Source organism: Exophiala oligosperma (genome assembly GCF_000835515.1).
Source record: "Exophiala oligosperma strain CBS 72588 unplaced genomic scaffold supercont1.8, whole genome shotgun sequence".
Lineage (NCBI taxonomy): Eukaryota > Fungi > Ascomycota > Eurotiomycetes > Chaetothyriales > Herpotrichiellaceae > Exophiala > Exophiala oligosperma.
The window spans coordinates 1,454,916-1,478,097 of NW_015622825.1; the positions used below are offsets into that span (position 1 = coordinate 1,454,916).

At 52.0% G+C, this 23,182-nt stretch overlaps 5 protein-coding genes across 6 annotated transcripts; 3 read left to right on the forward strand and 2 right to left on the reverse strand.

Annotated features, from left to right (window-relative positions):
* Positions 1–2,039: 2,039 nt before the first annotated feature.
* Positions 2,040–4,499, forward strand: PV06_08459 (uncharacterized protein; the record flags this gene model as incomplete). Its single annotated transcript, XM_016409795.1, has 2 exons — positions 2,040–2,291; positions 2,349–4,499. The coding sequence occupies 2 exons, from the start codon at positions 2,040–2,042 to the stop codon at positions 4,107–4,109; spliced, it is 2,013 nt and encodes a 670-aa protein (XP_016260103.1). The 3' UTR covers positions 4,110–4,499.
* A 1,545-nt stretch (positions 4,500–6,044) lies between these two features.
* PV06_08460 (uncharacterized protein) lies at positions 6,045–7,349 on the forward strand. Its single transcript, XM_016409796.1, has 3 exons — positions 6,045–6,336; positions 6,517–6,633; positions 6,712–7,349. The coding sequence occupies exons 1-3, from the start codon at positions 6,266–6,268 to the stop codon at positions 6,797–6,799; spliced, it is 276 nt and encodes a 91-aa protein (XP_016260104.1). The 5' UTR covers positions 6,045–6,265; the 3' UTR covers positions 6,800–7,349.
* Positions 7,350–7,677: 328 nt separating this feature from the next.
* PV06_08461 lies at positions 7,678–13,031 on the reverse strand. Of its 2 annotated transcripts, XM_016409798.1 has the most exons (4): positions 12,554–13,031; positions 12,298–12,487; positions 9,238–12,229; positions 7,678–9,187 (listed from the first exon to the last, which is right to left on the reverse strand). In XM_016409798.1, exons 1-4 carry the CDS (start codon positions 12,636–12,638, stop codon positions 8,099–8,101), a joined length of 4,356 nt encoding a protein of 1,451 aa, XP_016260106.1. In that variant the 5' UTR covers positions 12,639–13,031; the 3' UTR covers positions 7,678–8,098. The 2 variants fall into 2 exon arrangements, with proteins under 2 accessions (XP_016260106.1, XP_016260105.1); XM_016409797.1 differs by having other exon boundaries at positions 12,298–13,031.
* Positions 13,032–14,997: 1,966 nt separating this feature from the next.
* On the forward strand, positions 14,998–17,838 carry PV06_08462 (uncharacterized protein). The gene has a single exon (XM_016409799.1). It carries the CDS (start codon positions 15,039–15,041, stop codon positions 17,628–17,630), a length of 2,592 nt encoding a protein of 863 aa, XP_016260107.1. The 5' UTR covers positions 14,998–15,038; the 3' UTR covers positions 17,631–17,838.
* Positions 17,839–17,978: 140 nt separating this feature from the next.
* Positions 17,979–19,784, reverse strand: PV06_08463 (uncharacterized protein). Its single transcript, XM_016409800.1, has 2 exons — positions 19,653–19,784; positions 17,979–19,601 (listed from the first exon to the last, which is right to left on the reverse strand). Exons 1-2 carry the CDS (start codon positions 19,740–19,742, stop codon positions 18,111–18,113), a joined length of 1,581 nt encoding a protein of 526 aa, XP_016260108.1. The 5' UTR covers positions 19,743–19,784; the 3' UTR covers positions 17,979–18,110.
* Positions 19,785–23,182: the final 3,398 nt, after the last annotated feature.

Below are 23,182 nucleotides of genomic sequence, written 5' to 3' on the forward strand. Positions count from 1 at the left end.
GGCCTTTTTTGTTTCCACAGAGGGACTGCCAAAGTTGTTTGCCATCTGGCTGGCAATCAGCCACTCCCAATGCGTAACGATGCCTGGCACGAGATACATGGTCTTCACACCGCATTGGACCGGGGAAGTCTGGATCCGTTACGTCAAGACGGAAAGTTGGGCACGAAAAGATTCGATGTAAAGAGCCGACGGCCTCACACTTGAGCATAACCAAAAAAAAACGGTCTTGGTGGCATGCCAGCGAGGCTGGATTCCTATTTGACCCAATTTTCGTGCCTAGCTCACTGTACTCCGTACCTACCGATATCATCGGAAATGTGACCTGATCCAGTCGTGTGGTTGTTGGCACAAGAACATCTGTTCTTCGCTTCGATGCGTCGAAGAGAGAGAGAGAGAGAGAGCGAGGAATGCAGAGTCCTTTCCTGTATTCGGTACTTCGGTACGCGCAGGTTACTTTTGAACTGGCTGCATGTCATTGTGACCCGTGCGACAATGCTCTGTGCCGTACTTTTCGTTCGAATCTGGGAACTAGGCCCCCCCCCCCCGTGACCAACGAGGGCGACGAGCACCGAAAACCCACCACTCCACGGAGTCTGGAGATATCTGACGAGTTGTCCAAACCCCCCCCTCATGTGATGTCGATGCACCTGTGTTCATGCAAGAGGCTGCAGCAATCGGTGGTAAATGACGAATCGTATCGAAAAAACCCTTCCACGTTGCATGACGCCGGTCGGGCAGCAATTGTCATCAGACGACGTGCCGAAAGGGCCAACGAACTCTCACACGCGCGCGCACACACACACACACACACGAGGACCAAAATCCTCCCCCTTCCCAAGACGCAGAAAAGTGAGGCGGCCAACGGGACACGAGTGGTGCAGATCACGGCCAATGAGCGAAGGATTGCCTTTTCGTGATCATCGTTTCTCATGGCTCACACTGTCGCTACGCTACTCGAGAAAGCCTGCGAGGCCAGTCCCCCAATCAACATGATCAGCGACGCCCGTTCTCTGACTCGGCGAGAACCATTGGCTACAAGGGCGCCATCCTGCAGCAAAGCAAAGTTCCGCGCTGGTAACGGCCGTCACAGGCTTCGAGCCGGTCCAGTCTCGACGCCTGACAATCCTTGCGTGGGATAGGCGGTGGAAAGCCCGGAAAGTGGCTCCCACCCTGTTCGCTCTAGGGCAAGCGGCGCGCCTAGAGAAACAAAAAGGCCCTACGGACAAGGGCGCAACAAGCCCAAGGGTGGCAGCAGGGGGAGGGGGGGGTACTTTCTACGAGTACTCACACTGTACAGTATGTACAGCCAGCCAGAACCTTTCACATCTCATCCCACCCCCCTCCCCCCCTGCGATCGCTGACGACAAGACAAGCCGACCAGTTTCACAACCAACAAAGCCTCTGACGGGGGATCGCCCAATTTCTTAGTTGAGTGGTCGGAATTTCCTCCTTTTCCCTCTTGGCCCTCTTACGAGAACCACCACCACCACCACCCTTGTTTGCGGCTGACCCTGGTTTTCCCTTCGTGACCGCCGTTCCGATGCCTTTTTGTTCTTGGTTCTACTGGGATACGCCAGTCTCCACGGGCGTAGTCGTACTTTTTCCCAGAATCCTAGCATACACACACCATCGCTCGATGGCTTTTCCCTGTTCGGAACCAGTAGACGGGAATGGGGCTGTTCTATATCACCCTCGAGATCCGTCCCATCCCCCCCTCTCGACAAATTCTTTCCCACTTCCTCCATTCTTATCCGTACATTGAACCGCTTCACTTTTTGAATTCGGCTGATCTCAAGTCATTGACCTTGATTACTTTGGCAAGATTCTTCGTCGTCGCACCTGTTTGTTTCACCAACTTCACAACTCACTGTCAGTATCACTTTCGATCCGGGACCTTACTAACGCTCGAGGCCTGATCTGATCCGACTAATAACTAACCATGGCTCCAGATTGGTTCGGCAGGCCCATTGCCATTCCCTCACCACTTGAGCACACATACCAATTGGTTCAAGGAGTCCCTTTCGTCTGCCATCCCCATCATGGATCCCAACGTCAATGCTGCCATCGAGATGTTGCGGTCTTGCAGGAAGGTCTACGATGCCGAGCACCAACACCTCTCTCCCCGACAACGGGAGAAGGGCTGGTCCCGGTACTGGAGTACCATCCAGACGGCCATGACGAATTCGGGTACGATGCCACCTCAATTTGGTTCCTCGGTCCCTCAGAAACGAAACGCGTCCGCCGTGGGTGCAGCCGGCAACGAGCCCGCTTCTAAACGTGCTGGCGGTCTTGTATGTACTCCTGTCGTGCTGTGTTCCTCTTTGACTTTGGTTTGACGGAAAGAAAAGGCCCCCTTGGCGTCCTCGGTTCCTACAGCGCCCTACCTCGAGCGACATTCATCAGGCCGGAGTCAGTCTGGACGACCGTCCATGCCGGTCTCGCCAGCCGTCCAGATGACGGCAACGACAACTCCCGTCCTCATCCCCCGACACGCCACGGCCGGACAACAACGACGGACGTCCAACGCCGGATCCTCCTACTCGAGTCGGTACCAAGGACCCAACCTCAACTACATCCAAGAGGTACAAGACATGTCACCCGCCGACTTCCTCGCCAGCCATGGCGAACTCTCCGTGACGCCGCCCATGGGCATGGAGTGTGGTGAGTCGTCAAACTACCTCTCTACACTCACATCACCGTATGTCTCCGCAATAGAGTCACCGGCGGGTTACGCCCCGATGACAAGTACTAGCGATGCAGGTCTCACGACCGCATCTACCATCGTGTCTGAGCCCATGACCCGGGCCAACACGAATGATGTTCTCTGCGAGCCGTTTGGCATGTTCCGCATGGACTCGATGTCCATGTCGAAAATGCCCCAGGCGGTGGACATGCTCGACATGTCTCAAGCGCAGCATGATGTTGATCCTCCATTGTTTTCCTTTTCTTCTGTTGTTGGAACCGGCGACGGTTACAACAACCTTGCTTGTTTGTCTTTTCTGGATGATGACGGCTTTCCGTCATCATCATCATCAGCATCGTCGTTGTCTTATTCTGCTTCTTCTTCAAGTTACGAGATGAAGAATTGTCCCTCAAGCGGGAGCAATGCTTCATCTCTTTCAATTTCTTCTCATCATGGTCGTGACCGCTCGCCAGCTCAGAGACAAAAGGCAGTTTACACCGCAGCTCACGATCAAGGTCAAGATGCTTCTCCTCGCGGCTCGATTCCCCCGGTCGAGAGGTCCGTCTCCCTTTCACGACGGATCGCGCCGAAGATGCGGCGCGGCGGCAACAACAAATCGTCGACGTCCAGCTTCTCCGACGACGTCGACATCCCCGAGCCCAAGATCGTCGCGGTCAAGGCCGAGGACGGCACGGTCAAGCACAAGGCCGAGATCGCGCGGTCCATTCGCCAGCCGCCGCTCCGCAAGACGACCTTTTGCCGGTTCTGCAACGACCAGCCCCAGGGCTTTCACGGCGACCACGAGCTGCGCCGGCACATGGACCGCCACCACGCGTCGGTCCGCCGCGTCTGGATCTGCAAGGACGCCTCGGCCACGGGGACATTCCTGTCCAACTGCAAGGCGTGCCGCACCGGCAAGCCGTACGGCGCCAACTACAACGCCGCCGCGCACCTGCGCCGCGCCCACTTCAACCCGTGCAAGAACCGGCGCGGCGGCCGGGCCAAAAAGTCCGAGAACCGCGGCGGCATGGGAGGGGGCAACAACCCGCCCATGGAATTCCTCAAGAACTGGATGTACGAGGAGCTCGAGATGAACCTCAACGGCCGCACCGTCGTCCAGGACATCGTCCCCGACACCATGTACGAGACCGCCATGGTCGACGAGATGGTCCACCAACACCACGCTGGTGGTGTGGCTGTCGTCCTCGACGATTATGCTGCCGCCGCCGCAGCCGCAGCCGCAAACGATATGCAAGTTCCTACTATGGCCATGACCGCGGCCATGATCCCTGCTGCTGCGGCTCCCTTCGACTTCATGACCGAACCTCTTTATTTCGATAATGTGTTGCCACCTACGCCGTCGGCCTTTGCGACCCCCAACAATTACCTCATCCCAGAGGGTCCGACGCCCCCGCAGTATTTTTGAACGTGTTTGGAGAGAACACCAGTTGTGTGAAGAGCCCCGGGGCATAGTTGGCGGTCTTGTTGTTGTTGATGAAACGATAATATGATGACGTATTGACGACACTGCAATGTTAAGTTTAGATCACGAAACAGGAAGAGAAGGAACACAGGATAAAAGAGAAGGAGATCTATATCTGCGAGTTTGGTCGATGTTGCCTGTTATCGCTGTCTCTTCGGTTGTGTATTGCTTGCTGGCTTGCTTGGTATCTCAGTTCCTGCTGGCGCTCAGGTCGACAGCTTCACCTTGTTCTACACGGGAACTTCTTCATAGGCTTGGGATGTTTTTCCTTTTTCTTACCTGTCACGTTGATTGACGGACATGGCCTACTTTGCGTTGGGGGAAGGCTGTCAGAACATCTTATCCTGTCTCTTCAGATGTATACGACTTTGTTCTTGATGGATCGATGGATGGTGATGGTGGTAGCGGTAGACATGAATGGGACATGTCAACAGTCGGTTCCGCTTTTGAGGTTCAGCTGAGTTTATGAGTAACTATCTCTATCCCGCCGGCACAGATGCCAGGCTGTTTCGGCATTTTGTTTGAGATCATGTGTTTTGCTTTGTCTTTTCTGGCTTGAATGCTTTGCTTGCTTGCTTGACTTACTCCGTACTATGCGAGCAATGGCTATTTGGGAATGTGTATAAAAAGTCTGCCTTGGTGTTTTTGTGAATGCAATTTTACATTGCCACTGATCCAAACAAGTTTTCTCTGGTGTTGTTCTTGACTTGATCAGTTGACGTCCGTAAGAGGCATTGGATCCTATGAGGGGATATTGACGTCTTCGACAAGCCACAATTACCTTATGGTTCTATGAGTGCTCTTTGCCTCGTTCTGACCATCGATCTGGAGGTCGAGTCTGTGGGAGGAGAGGTATTCGTTCGCAGGGGGGCGCGACTTCGTACTCGTCGAGTGGCTGAGCGTCTTGTGGCAACCAATGACACTCATTTTCTACGCCACTCGACGCGTACGCAGTGTTACAGGTACAAGTACAGTGCAAGGCCTGTCTCGTTCCGGGAGATTGATTGGCCGATCATCGCATCAATCTTGTCAAGTTTGTTGTACTTGTGGCTCAGCTGGTGGTCAAGGTGTGATGGACTATTGACTGCCCACCAGGCCTAGAGGTAGAGAACCATCCACTGAGCGTCCCACTGGATTCGGCTGTACCCAGTGCCCAGAAAAAGGCTTACGGGACTCTTTGCGATGGCGAGGTAGTCATTGTGGGTTTTTTTAAACTTGTAGGTTTCTTCGATGATGTGGTTACTTTTGTTGGTCCCATTGTGAATTCCGTGTAGCATTGCCTCACCGGGCGACCAAAATTACGCGGCCGTTTGCTTCTGAGGAGTCAAAGACTGAAGGGTAAACCGCATGTTGCTCTCGGGCGTTACCTTTTTTTCTTGGGCCTTGGATGTAGAGCGAAGAAATGGCGGATATAATTACTCCATGCGGAATCTTGGTAGTTCGTAGCTTGTAAGTAGTCACAGTATAGTCAGTATGTACGGATTATCTGTGCGTACAGTAGGTATGGAGTAGGCTGTACTATACTCCGTACTAATACGTGAATAAGGCTGGGAAATGGCGGTGACAGTACTGTACAGTAGATCGGGCACTCCGTACTGTATGTAGGTCGACAAGACAAAATCTCAAACAAAGCTGTAACTCCCGAGTGATGGTGATCGTTCGGTGGTGCCTGGGATGTCTCTCCGTACGAGTAGAGTAACAAGGTACCCTAAACAAGTTGTTTAGGGGCGTCAAGTGGTGTTTGCTTCGGAGCCTCTGTCGCCCGGTATGCGCAGCCAAGCAGTGCTAAGCTTCGGGGCATCTCTTCAGCTTCCTGCCCGCCCCTCTCGTCACCTACAAATCGTCCCTGCCTACGACCTAATACTCCGTACTAGGAACCTAATTGCCATTGACTATTTTATTACTCTCAGACTCTTGTGTTCTCGCCTGCGACTTTCCCTCCTCCTCCTCCTCATCATCATCCCATCACCATCGCATCCATCCCCATCTCATTTCTCGTCTACACAGGGCACACGTTCGCCTTTGTACACTCGCTTCACCTCACCGTCTTCCAATCGTTCGCCTACCACCGTTTTCCATCCCGAGAGTAAAATTCCACCATGTCGAACCAAGGATATTACCAGCAAGGTCCTCCCCAGGGCGGCTACTACCCTCAGCAGCCACAGCAAGCGTAAGTCCTTCCCCTTTTATTTAATCTTTCTTCCCCCAGTCCTATCGCATGGCGCAGCGGTTGCACTTGTAGACACATCTTGACCGCCGTTTGTGTCTGGCCTCGCTGGAAGCGCTCAATTGGTTGCGCTGGGTGTGTCTGTTTGTGTACAAATCGCTAACATCATGGAAACATCCCCAGCTACGGACAATACCCTCAGCAAGGATACGGACCACCACCCCAGGGAATGTACCAACAACAACAGCCTCAACAAGTCGTTGTCCGTGAGAAGAAGGACCGCGGATGTCTGGGTGCATGGTAAGTACCTACGGGAACTTTGAATATACTCTCTACGCGAACCCCCGACCCGAGCTGACTTTTTCTGTGACATGACAGTCTTGCCGCCCTTTGCTGCTGTTTCGTCTGCGAAGAAGGATGTGAATGCTGCGCCGACTGCTGCGAATGCTTCGCCGACTGCTGTTAAACAAAGAGCGCTAGGCGATCGACACAGGTTGTCATTGATGCGCGAAGGAGGTCAAAGAAAATGAGAACTTATGCTATTACGGAGTTGGAGCTCTAGAAGATCCATCTCTCATGACAGACACACAAGGGGGGCTTGTACACAATTGTTACCAAACATACCGACATCAGTTGACCTGGGCAGTGGTGTCTGGGCTGGACGCAGGGAGAGAGAGGTACATTCAAAGGCCATAACTCCCGGCATTTTTATTGATTTTGGCGGTGTGAGATCGGGCGGAAGAGATTGCTACCATGGCTTTCCCTTGTGTACGGCATCACAAAAGGTGCGATATCCAAGGTAGCAGTGTCTTCAATGCGGAAATCCAGGTGTTTTTTTCTTCTCCTTGTTGTTTTTGCGAACCAATATCGTTTCTGCTTGTTTTTTGGTATTTCAACTAGGTAAATAAAGCTAGGCCAATTCATTCAACACAGGCCGCTCCGTCCTCAGCACGGCGTCTACCAAGGTTGAAGAGCGACCTTTTTGAAAGAGGTTTCCTTTCTGGCCGTAATCTACCTCTCTCTCACATATCGCTACCACAGTAAAGCTTTCCGGGAGAGTCTCTTTCTCCATCAGTTCCTCTTCCGGGAAAAAAGAGCAAAACTCCGTGGTCAAAGTCGAAATACTACCGAGTGCGTTGATCAGCAAGTACATGGATTTCTTTCCGACCGTTATCGTCATTGTGAAATTCGTATTGGACGGGAGTCAAAAAAACTACGCTCTCCATGGCAACGATTCAACAGCAAGGCTGTGTGTGACTTGGGGGGGACGCGACACACGACACAATACTCGGCAGTACTCTGGAACAATGATCACCATAGTGAACAAGTCAAAGCTCATGTCTTTGAATTCATGCCCTTTTCACTCGAAACCACTCACTTTAAGTGATAAGTGAGTGGCCAAGGTTCAGTTATAGACGTGGACAAGAGGAAAATTAGAGTTCGATCCTTTTTTTGGTCTTCCTTGTAATAAGACTAGGTCCTCCCAAGAATCAAAAAAAAAACAACGAGCATGCGTTGGGTATATGATGTTTGAACTCGACAAATTCCTCGAATGCATTTCAATTCCGTTTCGTCTTCAAGAATTATGAAAACCCCACGAACGGTATCCCCCTTTGGCGAGAATTGTTCAGTGTGCGGCCGACTGTAAACTTCCATATCTGCTATGCTGATCTTTATATATTCATTAATGATAGTAAGAAATTCGTCCTCCCTTCCAGTCTGGTTGCGATCTTGACAATTCTTGTCCTGGTGCTTGGTCGAGGTCCTACTTGACCAAGCTTGCGGCGGCAGCCGCAGTGGCGAGGTCAGATCTTCCACTCATGGTCCGTTGACCGACAGTCAATCGCGTGAAGCTGGGATTCGAGGTCGAAGAGGCCATGGCAGCGTGAGAGGCTCTCTTCGCCTGAGATGTTCCCTGTGAAGCTGGAGGCATTGTCGACTGGCGCCTTGCTCCGGGCTTATTGGGAGATGTTTCTTGTCGATTTCCTCCAGGGGCTTTCAAGGTGCTAGACGGGGGCTGTGGCAGAGGTCTGGCTCCGCCGGCTGTATTGACAGAATTTACTCTTTTGATGGGAGTATTTACGGCCGAAAGGTTTCTCCGGCTGGCACTGGGCATCTTGACACCAGTAATGAACTCGTGCTTGTTTGCTTCCGCGGGGTTCATTCTTCGGCTGGGATCCCATCTCAGACACTTCGCGATAAAATCGAGGAATGCCTCATCGTCACATTTGAGGACTTGTCTCAGGTCTTTCGAGCTGGGTCTCCTCCTTCGTCCCTTCGAGGAAACCGTCACTCGTGGCTTGCCCATCGAGTCAAAGAAAAGTTTCTTGCGGCTGCTCTTTTCGATCAGGTGCTTTTCGGGCGGGCCAAAGACTTCCATTATACAAGCCAGCTGCTCTTGTTCATTCTCGCCAGGGAAAATGGGGTAGCCAGTATAGAGCTCCGCCAGAATACATCCGACACTCCACATGTCTATCGGCATGCCATAGGACATTCCAAGAATGACTTCGGGAGATCGGTAAAACCGCGACTGAATATAGGTGTACACTTTCTCGTTCTCGAAACAACTAGAGCCGAAATCAATGACCTTGATTTCAGAATGAATGGGATGCGCCAATAAGATATTCTCAGGCTTCAGATCGCAGTGAATGACTTTATGTTGTTGCAGAAGAATCAGAGTTTGCAGGAGTTGTTTCGTGAATCGTCGAATAAGTTTCAGGGAGAATCCCCGGAAATCGTGAGCTTTGATGAATTCGTAAAGGTTCATACCAAGTAGGTCGGTGGATATACAAAGGTGGCCACGGAAGTAAAAGCTTTGGTCGAAATTGACCACGCTATACTTTTTGTGAGGGTCCTGATTAGATACGTTAGCGAAGCGTATAATGCGGGCACGATTTCACCTACCCATTCTTTCAGCTTCTGGAGGATGTTGACCTCCACAAGGGCTTGCTGGTGGAATCTTTTCTTGTTTCGGATGATCTTGACGGCAACAAGAATGCCGGTCTTGTGATCGACACAACGGACGACTTGACCAAAGCTACCCTTTCCGAGCACGTCGACAACCTCGTATCGGTAGGCCAGATGATCACCTTCAATGATATTGTAGTCACCTCGCTCATCATCATAGCCGAAGTTTGAGGATGCAGATTTCAAGTCGCCCACGATTTTTCGTGCGCTCAATGTGCCCGTGAAATATATGTCAGCATAGTCGACAATTTCGCCACGCTCAAAGATATTGAGGTTGAAGATCCGTGACGCAGTCTCATGGGGCATGCGGCGAACAGGCTTAGCTCTGGCCTGCAGGGCATCAAGTTGGCGTGCAGCAGATTCGAAATCCTTTCTCTTGTGAGCCAACTTCTTCATTTCATCTTCAGCAGCCATGTCATCTCGATCTAGAGCTGGCTCCTGTTTGGGTGGAATGATTTTCGGGCCTAGCAGATTAGGAGCACTCGCGGACAAAGAGCCTGATCTGTTGGAATGAATCATAAGTGTCCTGGTTGCCTCCATCGACGGACGAGTCGTTGATATTGTACTATCAATGCTGTCCTGTCGTTCCGGTACGAGCTTGATGCTTGAAGTAGAGGTCTGACGTCTGGATCTAATATAGGACGGTTTTTGAGGACTGGAGCTGTTTGCGTTGGTGTTTGTCCAACTGGCGGAGGCTGGAAGCTTGGGAGGAGGCATGTTGTCATATTTCGCCAGCTCGTCCTCTTGCACATTGCGCTCTACCGCCTTTGCTTCACTCTTCTTGCGGCTCAACTTTCTCCTCAGTACCGCAGTGGAGAATACAGACTCGCTCTCAGGCTGCTTCTCAACAGGACTTGGTGTCACTTCAGCTTTGGGTGTAACAGAAAAGCTCGGGGCTCTAGGTCCGTTTGGCTTGGCTTGACTTGGATTTCTATGCAGTTGCTCCGTGATAAAATTGGGTCGCATAAAGTTTGAGAATTCATCTGGTTTGGGGACGGATGACGAAATAAAAGGTGAAATGTTCCGATTGCTGGACTTTTCCTCGAAGGCGAATGCGGGCAAACTTGGGCTGATGTCACTAGGTGGCCGCAACTCGTCTGATCGAAGAGCATGATGTGAAGTACTACTTCGTAATGTTAAGCTCTCGTCGGTAGACTTGTGCCCTCTGGAGAAGAAGCTGGCCTTGGATGCAGTCATTGGAGTACTCGGAGTTTTCATTATGGCACGATTTCCCGGGGGTGTTCCAGGTTTCTCACCAAGCTCTGATTTTCCATTGAGCGACTTGATCTTTGCAGATGTTGGTGTACTCAGAGGAAGCAAATTGAGAGGAGGTAACCGGAGGCTCTGAACATTCTTTTTCCCTGCCTTGGCTTGTGGCTTTGGCTTTGGCTCTGTTTCGGGCTGCAGAGATTGCGTGGGCATATTCGGAGGCGGGCTTGGAACTCGGGGCGTTTCCAGCGCCTTCATAGCGTCGTCAACACTCGAGACAATCGGACTCACAGGAATTGGAGCATCAAACGGTGGCAGACTCGATGATCTGGCCGAGAAGAATGGCTGGTCTTGTTCACTTCCTGGAGATTCATACGCCTTCGGTATAGCAGGGACGGGTGGTACTTCCAGCTCGAAATTACTGCTGGTAGAGATATCGAGGCGAGGTTTCGGTGTTGGGAGTCTCGAAGAATTCATCACTTGAGATAACCTAGCGACGTTGTTGACAGTGTTTTTGACCGAGTTGTAGCTGGTATTTGAGGATAAAGACTGCCCAGAGCTGTATGATTTGCGGTTTGGATCTGGTGTAGTTCTCGAAGATGATGGTGTCAGACTCTTGCGACTTGGGATTCCTGGTGATTGCAAGTCTGAAGACGGTAGTTGAGGCACTGGGTCCGGCTGAGGTGTGGGTGGTGCCTGCGAGATTCGGCTCTGGGGAAGAGGTGGTGCGGGAGGAACGATGGACATCCTCTGCCTCCGTCGAGCATCAGTTGGGCTTACAGTTCTGGCACCCAAACCCGTTGCATGATGGGGCATTACTGATATTCGACGGTTACGATCACTATTACCTCCTGGTGTTGTTGTTCTTCCCGGAGTTCCACTTCTTCTGGTTGGAGTATGATGGGCACTGGGTGTTGACCTTAAGGGATCAGGAGTTCTTGATGGCGTGAGTAGATCTTTTGACGCTTGCCTCTTGGGTGCTAGAGAAGCTCGTCCTTTAATTGTGCCACCTGTTCTTGTGTCTTCAGAGCCGCTTTCTTCTGCTCTATTGACACCTCTAACGGGTAGACTTTTGATGCTTTCTGCGCTTGACTTTCTTCCACCGGCGCTGGGTCTTCGTTTCATTCCTGATTTGTCCGTTAATCCAGGAGGGATAAATGTGCCGGGACCGACAGATTTCCTAGGCGCTTTCGTGGTGGTGCCTGCGTTATTGAACGAATTGGGCGGGAAATGGCTTTGTCTTCTCCCTCGTAGTCCTGATTGTGTGCTACCGGTCATCGACGCCGAGCCCCCGGAATTTCTCGACGCTGTAGATGCCGTCGAATTTTTCCTAGCAATAGGAACTGTCCCCTGCCCTTTGCGTGAGGGCACGGGAATGGCGGGTTGTGGTGCAGGTTTCTTGCCTTCTGAAAGTGTCTCTGACGATGGAGGTTTTTTGATGGAAGTGCCTCTTCGGGGAAGTGGGAAATTGTTCAGATTGGGTTCTGTGCCCACTATCGTGTCTTGGAAGTCATCGAAGTTGAAAGTCGGTTCGAGGAAGTTGCCAAAGTCCAGAGATCCATCCCCCTCTTCCTGCGCCGACGGCTTGGCCTGTATGGATGCGAAGCTGAAGCGAGAAATGTCGTTGATGGATAATTCGCGGGTGTAAAGATCTTGGGAGGCGACGGCGGACGGGCCTCGTGAGGAATTGAACTGCGGCGTCATAGAGTTGCTGACGGACCTGTTTATATCACGGCAGGAGTTAGTCGAGGAAGGTGTTTTGGGTAGAGCGTACGGGCCACCACCAACCTTTTCCCCATCCCATGGTCCAGTGGACGCGGGCCCATGGGAGCTTTGGCGCTCGGTATTGACGACTGCCTTCGGCGGGAACTAAATGTTGACGCGGTGCTGGCATTGTCACCACCATCACGTCGTGTAGCTATCGAGGCGGACGAAGTTGGGAAGGCCGAGGGAGGCTTCTTCGGTAGGAGATTTTCTGCTGCAAGATTGAACGTGGTCAGCCAGGATTGATCTGCTGCATTCCTGCTTTGCATGCAGTTCGTACCACCATTGTCCGAGTCATCGGTTCTGACAGGATTAGAATATTTCGACTGGCTCGCGGTCGAGGTTGGATGTTGTCGGTAAGGCATCGTTACAACGGCCGTTCGGAGCCCGCGGGCAGTGTGATGAGGGAAGCCTTCTCTTTCACATACAGCCCGAGTGTCTCGACATTGAACACCCTCAGAGGTGCTCGCTCAGTCCATCTCCAAGGTATTGAGGATTGAAAGGTGTTTAGGTCAGACGGGCGTCGTCGCGACCAGGCAATGCAGGTGACCGGGGTGCAGATACGGGAGTACTGAAGGATGATTCGACCAGTCGAACGGCTGTCCTGTGGCACTGGCAGGGGATGCAGACGCGCGAAGTGGTATGCCGTCAGGGGACCACGAAGATCCGAGGATCTGATAACGCAGCTAAAAGAGAAGAAATGCTGAGTGGTTGTAGTTATGGAGTAAGTGAAGTGCTGTAGAGTATTTTCACCCTGGAGACCAAAAGCGAATTCGATGCGGTGACAACAGCAGGTAATAATCCACGGCTTTTGCTTGCTTTGTTCACTACGGCAATGCTAGTACCTAGAAACTATCGTGTATGGAGGACCTTCAGGCGCTCGTTGGCGGAAAGCCTCAGCGCGGGACAGGGGTAAGTCAAGCCAAGTACTTTTTAGTGGCCTCGCGTTTTCTAGCCTTCGTACCTGCAAGACTGGACCTCTAACATCTGCCAGGCTTGCATTGGACCGTATGATCGACTGCTAGCAGGGAAGCACTCTCTGGCTCCTGGGTTCGCCATTGTTTGGTTTGCATCTAGGGAGTTTGGGGCACAGGGTGGACAATCAACACTGCCTACGCCGCCTTATTTCACTACTACAAGGCACTGAAACTACGGATATTCCTGTACAGTATCCGTAGGGTTATCAACATACAGTGCAATATTTGTGTGCTCGCTTGCTGCAAAGTGTCCACAAATCATTAAAAGATTGTTGTCGTCGCTGTTTAATCTCGCTCGATGCTTGTGTCGGAGATTTAGTTAACCATCTTGCCACTTGGTGAACACACCAGATCTGCGCTTTCTCCAGAGTTGCACAGTAGCGAGGTTGGGTTTGATCGCTGAAGGGCCAGTGAGTGGGATGCTTCATAGTTAGCCATGCTCCCGAAAACCTATCTTCGACTCTAAAGACGCATGGCGATGGCTTCTGCTCTCGTTTCGACCCCCTGACTTGGACCCTTTAAGGGCCGGCGATGACTTCGAGGCGTCCGGTGGAATAAAGCCACAGCGCCAAGTGAAGTGGCGCCCAGTTGTCCACGTGATGTGGCTTGCAACATGTCAACACGATGGCTACCAGTCTCGAGTCCCTACTTACTACCGGACTACTTGGAAAACTTGTTGTTTTATTTGTTCTGTCTATATCCTCCGCCTTGCTGAAAGGGCCTATGGATGGATAGTTCGGAACCCTATTGCCCTTCTGGCTTAGAATAGTGATCTCATCGACTGTGTCTCAAGGGAGGTTGATTATTTCTCCAGCATATCCGCTCAACTTTTTCAGTTCTTCAGCACTACCAATGGCAATGACTTCAGAGTAGTCCTCGTTCGGCCACAGCGGAATGGATGTTCCCCAGTATCGACTTCGGGAGAGATTCCAGTCGCGAGCGTCTTTGATCCATTCTCCAAAGCGTTTCTCCTTGACAGGGTAGAGCTTCGCCCGTGAAAATATGGGATGAGCCTCACATCAAATCCTGAATCAATTGCGTCGGAGCGCGGGCTGCGGTAGCTACAAAAGTGCATGTGCTATCCAAAGGTCGAGCCATTCTCTCAAAGGGAACATCTCCGATCTTGGCTTTTCGATCCTATTGCCCGAGATCAATCCGCAATGTTTCGTGGCGACAAGGGTCGGCGTGTGCCATGATCGTTTAAAGGCCGACTTCAAGGCGGCGATGGGGAACATGGACAGGATGCCACTCAGATGCTGGGAAAAGGTCTGGAAAATCATTGATACTTGAGATCAAGGTACTAGTACCCAGCCAAAAGTTGATTCCTTACTGCATTGGATCTCGCATAGAGTGACTGAATGCTAGGGTAGACACTTGTAGAACATAACATTAATTATCGCGTTACATACTTAGATATCTCTCTCGCAGTACTCGCAAAAGACATTCACTTTTAAGAGCGGAATCGAGTCTCGAAAAAGAGAACGAACTCATATCGATATCAATAAATCTTCCGTAAACTGATCTGAACATATCAGCGCACAAATATCCAGATCAACGAATAGATGCACTAAAGTGACAACAAAGTATGTACCGAATAACCCCTTGTAAACTTCACAAGGGAAGGTTCCGGATTATTGTTTCTCCGGACTACCCAAGCAGATGCAGGACCGTCGTGGTCCTATTGGCTAGTGTGGGGAGGCATGTAAACAAACCATTTCGAGTGTAAATAACCCTCAAAGCAAGGCGGCGACAACCTCAAAAGCACAGGAGATCTTTCAACTAAGCAAAATGTCGGTTGGCGAGATCTTTTCTGACGCGCAGAGATCTCTTGTTGGGCACAAGACTCTTGCAAAACGCCTTCGCCGACTCGAAAACACGCCCAATTTTGAGGCGCATATCAAGCAATGCATCTTCCGTCTTTTGGACGTCAGCAAATCCGAAGTTGCAGGCAACAGAGTCATCAAATTCCTCACTGTGTATCTCGAAGCGGCCGAAGCGACCAACCAAAGCACGTCGTCCATACTTCTCGCGCTGCTCCCGTTCCTATGTGCCAAAGACAAAACCGTCCGGTACAGAGCCACACAGCTGGTGTCGCAAATCCTGGGAGTTTTGAGCACCATCGACGACGATCTGTACAAGGTGATCAGGCACGAACTGATTAAGCGCCTACGGGACAAAGTGCCTGCGATCAGGCTGGAGGCAGTTTTGGCACTGGGAAGATTGGTGGAGAATGAGATGGAGGACGAGGATGAAGAGCAAGACTCCGATGAAGATGTGGCCCCAGGCTTGCTGGAGAAGCTCCTGGATGTGTTGCAGAATGACACCAACGCCGACGTCAGAAGGGCACTTTTGCTCAACCTGCCCGTCACGCCCAAGACACTACCATACCTTCTCGAAAGGGCGAGAGACCGTGATGGACCGACCCGTCGGGCACTGTACTCACGCCTCCTGCCGAACCTGGGTGACTTCCGACACCTGTCCCTGTCCATGAGAGAAAAACTCTTGAGGTGGGGTTTGAGAGACCGCGACGAGAAGGTCCGCAAAGCCGCCGCCCACTTGTTTCGAGCGCGGTGGATTGAGGACTGCGTCGCCTCCCGCAGCGAGCAAAGTGACGAAGAGAAGAAAGAACAAAAGGGCTTTTACCCACCCAACATTCCGGCGCTTCTGGAACTTCTTGAGAGGATAGACGCCTTGAACACCGGCAACGAGGCCGGCGTCGGTCGAGAAGCCATGAAAGAATTCTGGGCGGGGCGGCCTGACTACATGGACGCGGTCACCTTCGACGACGAGTTTTGGGACACTTTGACTCCGGAATCGGCCTTCATGGCACGCACGTTCAACGATTTCTGCCAGCAGTCCCAAGATCAAAAGCATCAAGTCATGATCGAAGAGAAGATGCCAGAGGTGACCAGACTCGGATTCCACCTGCAAAAACACATCAACGAGCTACTCGTCAAGGTCCAGAACGCCATCGAAACCGACAGTGACGAGAAGCTGGCCGAACAGGCCGAGCAAGAATTCATAGTCGAACAACTCCTCTACATCGCCCAGACGCTCGATTACACCGACGAGGTCGGTCGGAGGAAGATGTTTTCGCTACTCCGCCACGCGCTATCCATGGCGGACCTTCCGGAGGAGTGCACCCGGCTCGCGGTCGAGGCACTTCGCCTCGTCTGCAACCCCGACGCCGCGGGAGAGCGAGAATTCACGTCCGTCGTCCTCGAAGCCATCGCCGAGGTTCACGATAACATCGTGTCCGACGAGGGAGAAGAGGAAGGTGCAGACGCCGACGGCGACGATGATGCGAGCTTCGTGTCCGCCCGCAGCGAAGTGAGCGACCCGGATTCCAACGCGACGCCCAAGAACAACAACGGCTCCACCGGCAAGAACAAGAAGAACCAAAACCTCTCGGAAGAAGAGCAAGAGGCCCAGGCCATCAAGGAGATCGTGATCAATATGAAGTGTCTGCACATAGCGCAGTGCATGCTCCAGAACGTCGCCGGCAACCTCCAATCCAACATCCACCTTCGCACCATGTTTGACAACCTTGTCATACCGGCCGTCCGGTCTCACGAGGTCTTGATCCGGGAGAGAGGCGTGCAGTGTCTAGGTCTCTGCTGCCTCCTCGAACCGAAGCTCGCGGACGAGAACATGCGTCTGTTTACGCATTTGCTCAAAAAGGGTCACGAGACCTTGCAAGTGATGGCGCTTCAGATCCTGTGTGACATCTTGATGGCTAGAGGCCCTCCCAGTGCATCTCAGTCACAACCCACGACGGTCGAAGGTGGCGGCGGCGGCGGCGCCGCATCACCCAACAACAATAACGCGGACTCCGCAGGAGATGGGGAACAGACGAACACTGCGGCTGGCAACGCCAACACGAACACCAACATGACGAGTCTCCTCTCACCCTTCATCAAGGCTCTATCCCCCAACTTTGTCGAGGAGGTCCGCGCCACCGCCACGAGTAGCTTGTGCAAACTCATGCTGTGCGGCTTCTACAAGGAGAACGAGGAGTTGTTTGACCAGATCGTTGAGCGGGCGATGCAGCTCGGCGCAAAGGGATGGGAGTTGTTGGAAAAGGTCAAGAACGCCGTCGTGGTTGACAGGGAAAAGGAAAAGTTGTTGGAGAGGGAGGAGGAGGAAAAGGGGCGCGAGCTGCTACAACCTCCTCCCACGGCCACAGTCGGTCCGTTCGGGGCGGCGTCGACTAGACTGAGCGCCGCCGCCGACGATGGGGCCGCGACAAACAACGATCATGGCGGCGGCACAGGGAGCGCCCGCACTTCGGATGGTGTCGTTGTCGCCGCTGACGGCAAGACGAGACTCAGTAGTGGCGGCGACGGTGGTGCCACAAATGCCGTCGACGTTGATGCATAGGACAGACACATGAGGTGTTTTCTTTTTGTTGTGCTTTTGACTCGGTTATGATTTGGTGCTTTTTTTTGCGTTTTTTGCGTTTTTGGACAGTTTTACTCAAGATATCGTCGTTTCTCAGCAACATACCTTGATACTCTTACGGTGGTTCAGTAGCGTGTTGGAAATGAATATGAATAATACCTACTAATAGGTACATTTATCTCTTCCCGTCACCTTGTACTTGAACCACTCACCTCTTCAGAAGCTTTTTGTACTCTCGCATTTACATACAGAACAATACAGTACAGGAAACTACTCGCTCCTACAAGGATGGGGGGGTTTTAGGGGTTCAATGGTTTTAAAAGAGAGTAAGGTCTCCAAAGGGGTATCAGATTAATTCTTGTGAAAAGCCCATCCTAACCTGTCTGTTCGCATGGTGGACAAAATGGCACTTTCTTGGTTGGAGCAACGACGTCGACCCGTACAAATTCCAAGCTATTGTTACAAGATGCCCTGCTTCTGAAGGTCCAGGTAGATCCTCTCGGGCATGACGTTACCCTCGCCGTCCTCCATCTGGACGACGCTGTCCTCGTTGCTCTCCTGGTCCCGCTTCTCCCGCCTGATCTTCTCCCAGAGGGCCAGGGCGTCCTGGATGCCGGTGATCTCGCGGAACAGACTCAACCCGCCGGTGCCGGCGCCGGTGATGCCCAGGCACTTGAGGCCGTAGATGTGCCGGGCCTCGCTAAAGTGTTTGTCGAAGGCCCGCCGGCCCATGTACACAAAGTTGCCGCAGATCTCGCAGGTGAACTCGACCCCCAAACCGTGCAGCTTGTACAGCCAGTACGGGATGGGTTTGCCGTCCCAGGCCAGGGGGAGTTTGAGGGGGTTGTAGATCTTTTCGTCGCCGTCGGACTCCGAGCCGGAGTCGTCGCCACCGCCGGTGTGGAGTCGATGGCCGCGCTGGGACGCCGCCAGCACCGCAGCGTCGTCCTCGGCGAAAAGGGCGTCGAGTTCCGCCTGCCGCTCTCGCTCCGTCATGCCCTGTTTGCGCTCGACGTTGACCCGCGTGTTGCTGCGTTCGTTGGACAGCATGTCTGCCAGTGCCCGCACGCGGTGTTCGTGGGACGCTATCACTCGTTCCTTCAGCTTTGTGCCGGACAGGGAGATCGCCGCCGAGGGGTTTGTTGTGGTTTGTCCATTCGCTGTCTGTGTCTGAGGTTTCTTGGCTGCGGCGTTGCGAATGTGCTTTTTGCCCGTCAAATGGGCCTTGTACACGTTTTGATTGCTAAACTCCTTTTCGCAGTCAGAACACCATATTCCCGCGCCCGTGCCTTCTGTTTGTGGTCCACTACCAGCAGTCGCTGATGCACCCGGTGCTGTTTCTTTCGTCCAACCTGGGACGGTGCCCGCCTCCCAGGAGGTCTCAAAATCTCTGTCGAGACGTAAAAAGATCTTCTGGAGATCGTCCAGTGGTCGCGTCCGCCGTACGAAACCCTCCAGGTAACTGGCCAGATCCGCCACATATTTCAGGTAAGTATCCGTCACTTTGTTCTGTCTCTTGATGGGCATCCGTGGGGCTTCGAAGGCGTCAAAGTTGTCGAGATACTGGAGGTAGCTGAGACGCTTCACACCAGGTAGATTGAGGTAGTCTTCGTGTAGCGACGTGAGATCGAGGAAGCGACCGTTTGACTCTTCCCCGGTAAACATGTTGTCAATCTCCGAAACCACAGGCTCACCCTCCTCAGGTCGTCTCCTCTTGTATGCGCGCTCGAGATTTTCGACGGCCTCGTTGGGATATCGACGATGAAAGTCCTTGACCTCCTCTAGTTGCTTGTAGAATTCGTCGAATGGATCTCCCGCCGTCAGACCTTGGACTTCTCTGAGTCGCTCGCCACCAGCATCTTTGTAGATGTTGATTAATCGCTTGGACTGCTCTTGAACTCGCGCGAGGAAATTGTTGACTTGATGGTCCCGGTTGAGTCTGTCTTTAATCTGTGGGTTTGCGTCAGTGTTTGTATCTCGAGATATTCTAAAAGCACGTACATTTCTCGGGTCTTCTGCCACACGTTCGGAAATGGCTTGCTCCAGGCGCTCCAGATCCTCATGGAGGAATCTCTGTTCCTCTAACAACATGGTTCCTGGAAAGAAGGCGTATATCGGGGTCGGAAACGTTACTGCCACAACATCAACGTTTTGTTTCTAGCTTCTGGTCTGCCGCAGTCTCAAAAAGTCTTTCGGAGGCGGGTCTATTTTGATGCGGAGAAAATGGTGCCGCTTTTACGGGTCTTGCACGTGAGCATCTTTCCTAGTTGAATCACCTCCTCTACACTTTTTCGTTCTCTCCATTGCAATGTATTTTTCACAATACTTGCCTACTCACAAAAGTGTGCGTCGTTGACTTAACGTTGACTCCGTTTCACGCGACCCGCCTGAAAGATCAAATCAGTTCATGAGACGCGGGTCCTGTTAAGCGGGCCAAAGACTCCGCGCAGTTGCAGACGAGTTCCGCATGATGTTTGCGTTGAATGGATCGGTCTGACTTCGTGAGAGTAAACTCAGCAGAGAAGGACATCGTGTTATTCAGTACAGATCCTTGCAGATGAGTACTTCTTTCATCAGCAGTTGCCACTATTGGGCCTACTTTCAACAACCAAGTGTGGCTCACAATGATTCATCGCGACATTGCTCTTGGTGCATTATCTTGACAGTTGAAACCATTACCTAGAGCACCGAGACCCAATCATGTGTTGGTCACTGATAGCACAAAGGTTTGGTTATTCGTGAGGGAGATAATACCATGTTCTATGGCTCTTTGATGCTTGCAGAACAGACGTTTGCATTTCCAAATGGTTAGATATTGCAACCAACACTAATGCGCTGAAACTATCAGATGTCCACCCTAGATTCTTTTCTTCAAATATACTTCCAAACCCTCTTGGACAACGAAAAAGGTCGAATGATACTCCAAGGGTCGTCCTGGGTGTACAAGCTTGATGTCGAATTCCCTCAAGATCTGGATCAAAACCTTGTTCATTTCAAAAAGTGCAAGATTTCGCCCTATGCACAAATGGCTGCCACCTCCGAACTATTTCGAGTTAGCGACTTCAGAGATTTGACGGACTTCTGATCTGGTGACACTTACGTTGTACAGATGACCACCCATCAATTTTGCGTCCTTTTCGAACCAACGTTCAGGACGGAACTCGTCGACATCTTCGCCAAAGATGGACTTATCACGGTGCAACACCCATCCATTCACAGCCACTTCGGTGCCCTTGGGGTAGTACCTGCCATCGATCATGATACCCTCAGGAGGCACGTTGCGGTAGATACCCAAGCCGACAGCCGGTCTTATCCGGAAGGTCTCTTTCAAACAGGCCTGGAAATAGTCCAGTTTCTGGGCTTCAGCGTAGGTGACGATTTCGGACAGCTGACCTGATTTCTGTGCCTCGTCGACTTCCCTCTGCAATTTGGCATAAACGTCAGGCTTGTTCAGGACGGAGTAGAAGAATGACTGCATTGTCGAGGCAGTTGAGTCGGATCCTGCGAACCTATCGAAACGTCAGTATACTCACTTCGGCCTTTGGTCTCGAACATGAACTCACACAGCGCCGTGGGCGATACTGAAAACATCTTGGACGCTGAACTTGTCCGGGCTGCCATCATGTGCTCTAAGTAACTCAGCCAACAAATCGATACCGGTTGAATCGTAAGTGCCGTCCTTCTTTTTGCGCTTCTCGAGCTCAGCAACGGCAATCTTGGTCATGGTCGTAGGCTCTGGCTTCCAGAATGGCAGGTATGGTCGAAGAGGGTTGTTGCGAAATAGAATGTCGGTCTCTGGGATTTGACCGACAATGCCATCATACCACTGAACATCGTCGATATTCTTGATCGAACCTTCGATATCGACTTCGGCATCCAAGAAGCCAAAAGATTTGGAGAAAGCAACCTCTCCCAACACCTGTGGCGACTTGTCAGCAGTGGACGCAAAAGAGGGAGGAATCAGCTTCATACGTCGAAGGCGAAATAGTGGAGCAGGTTACCCAGATTGCAGACTCTCTTGGAGTCATCTGCATACTTGATCAAATGCTCCATAAGAAGCATGATCATACTCTCAATCGGGCCCGATCGTTTCTGCATCTGTGCCAGGCTGTAAGGAGTGACAGCGTAACGCTTCATCTGAGCATGCTTCCATTCTCGGACTTCGGTGAAAATATCTGGTGCGTGCTGAACATTGGTCAGACATGATCAGGTCACGAGCTTAGGCTTCTCTCTCTCACCTTGGGAGGAAAGACACTGTAGAACATGGTCTTGTGGAAACCCTTTCCCACCGCAAAGATATCTTTGGCAGCGTTACAAGTACCAAAGGATACCTCGTTGGGTGACGTTCGAACAATCGGTCCTATGCAGGTCAGATAGGGGTCCTTCTTTGCCGTCCGAAGTCTGTAGAGGGTCTTACCATATTTCTTGTGGAGAGCTATATGGTCAAGTTCGGTATGCCCGTTATAAGTACTCCATACTATGGATGATTCGTCAGTACACCAGTGCTTCGACCGTCTTCTGGGGGATGGCTACCTTTCCACAACCTCGTGCACGACGCCAGGAATGGCCCTGGCACGTCTCGCAGCGGAGAAGCGTATCTCTTGTACAGGGCTCGAACGACAATGGCCAGGAATGTGACGAGAATGAAATGTGCTTTCGCAAAGATCAACACCTGTGCCACCAGAGAGTTATCGGGCGACGACTTGACGTTGTCCATATTGGCGAGGCGAGGACACACGGCAAAAAGAATTCGCGATATCACACTTTGGTGAAGACGGAGAGGTCAAGATAGGAAACCAAGGGGGGTGGGAAACATTGAGCGGCGGCGTGGTCTTTGATGGTATATATCATCTCACCGGACATTGGTTCGATCGACTGCCGATGTCTCTCTGACGGCCAGATCCCATTGCATGTGTCCATGTCTTTTTTTCCTTTCCGGAGGGCTTTGATCCATATTGTCACCTGTTGCAACGCCCCCCAGGCGAATGCAAAGGAGGCATCCAAACTGTACTGGGTAACTATGTGAGCCCCACGCTACCTCCTCATCGGAAAACACCCATTTCCACTTCGGCAGTGGCACTGATGCCCAGCGAGAACACCCAGGAGAACAACTAGGCTTCCCAGGGCGTGTGGGGTACTCCATTTCCCTCGCCAGCAACAGCTACGAGTACTTGTACAGTAGGTCTGTAGCCCCCCAGTAATGACTTTGGGAACGACGCCATTGGCACACCATTTGACCCCACGAAATGTCAACTCCAGGCGGGCTGGGCATCTTACGGGCTGGGTTTTAACGCAGCACTGGGCATTGATTTCCCCAGAGACCACTCCCAACACTCATGTTATTCCTGCCCCGCACAGAGGTTTAAAGACCCAAGGATTATTTGCTAGGGTCATGCAGGCACAGACGCAACGACGCTCGCCTTGCCATCTCGGCGAAGAGGTGCTGTACAATGGCAACATCTTGTTCCAAGGCTAGCCACCGATTCTCACAGCATACCCATACATATGCTCGTTCAAGAGAAAACCGAGGT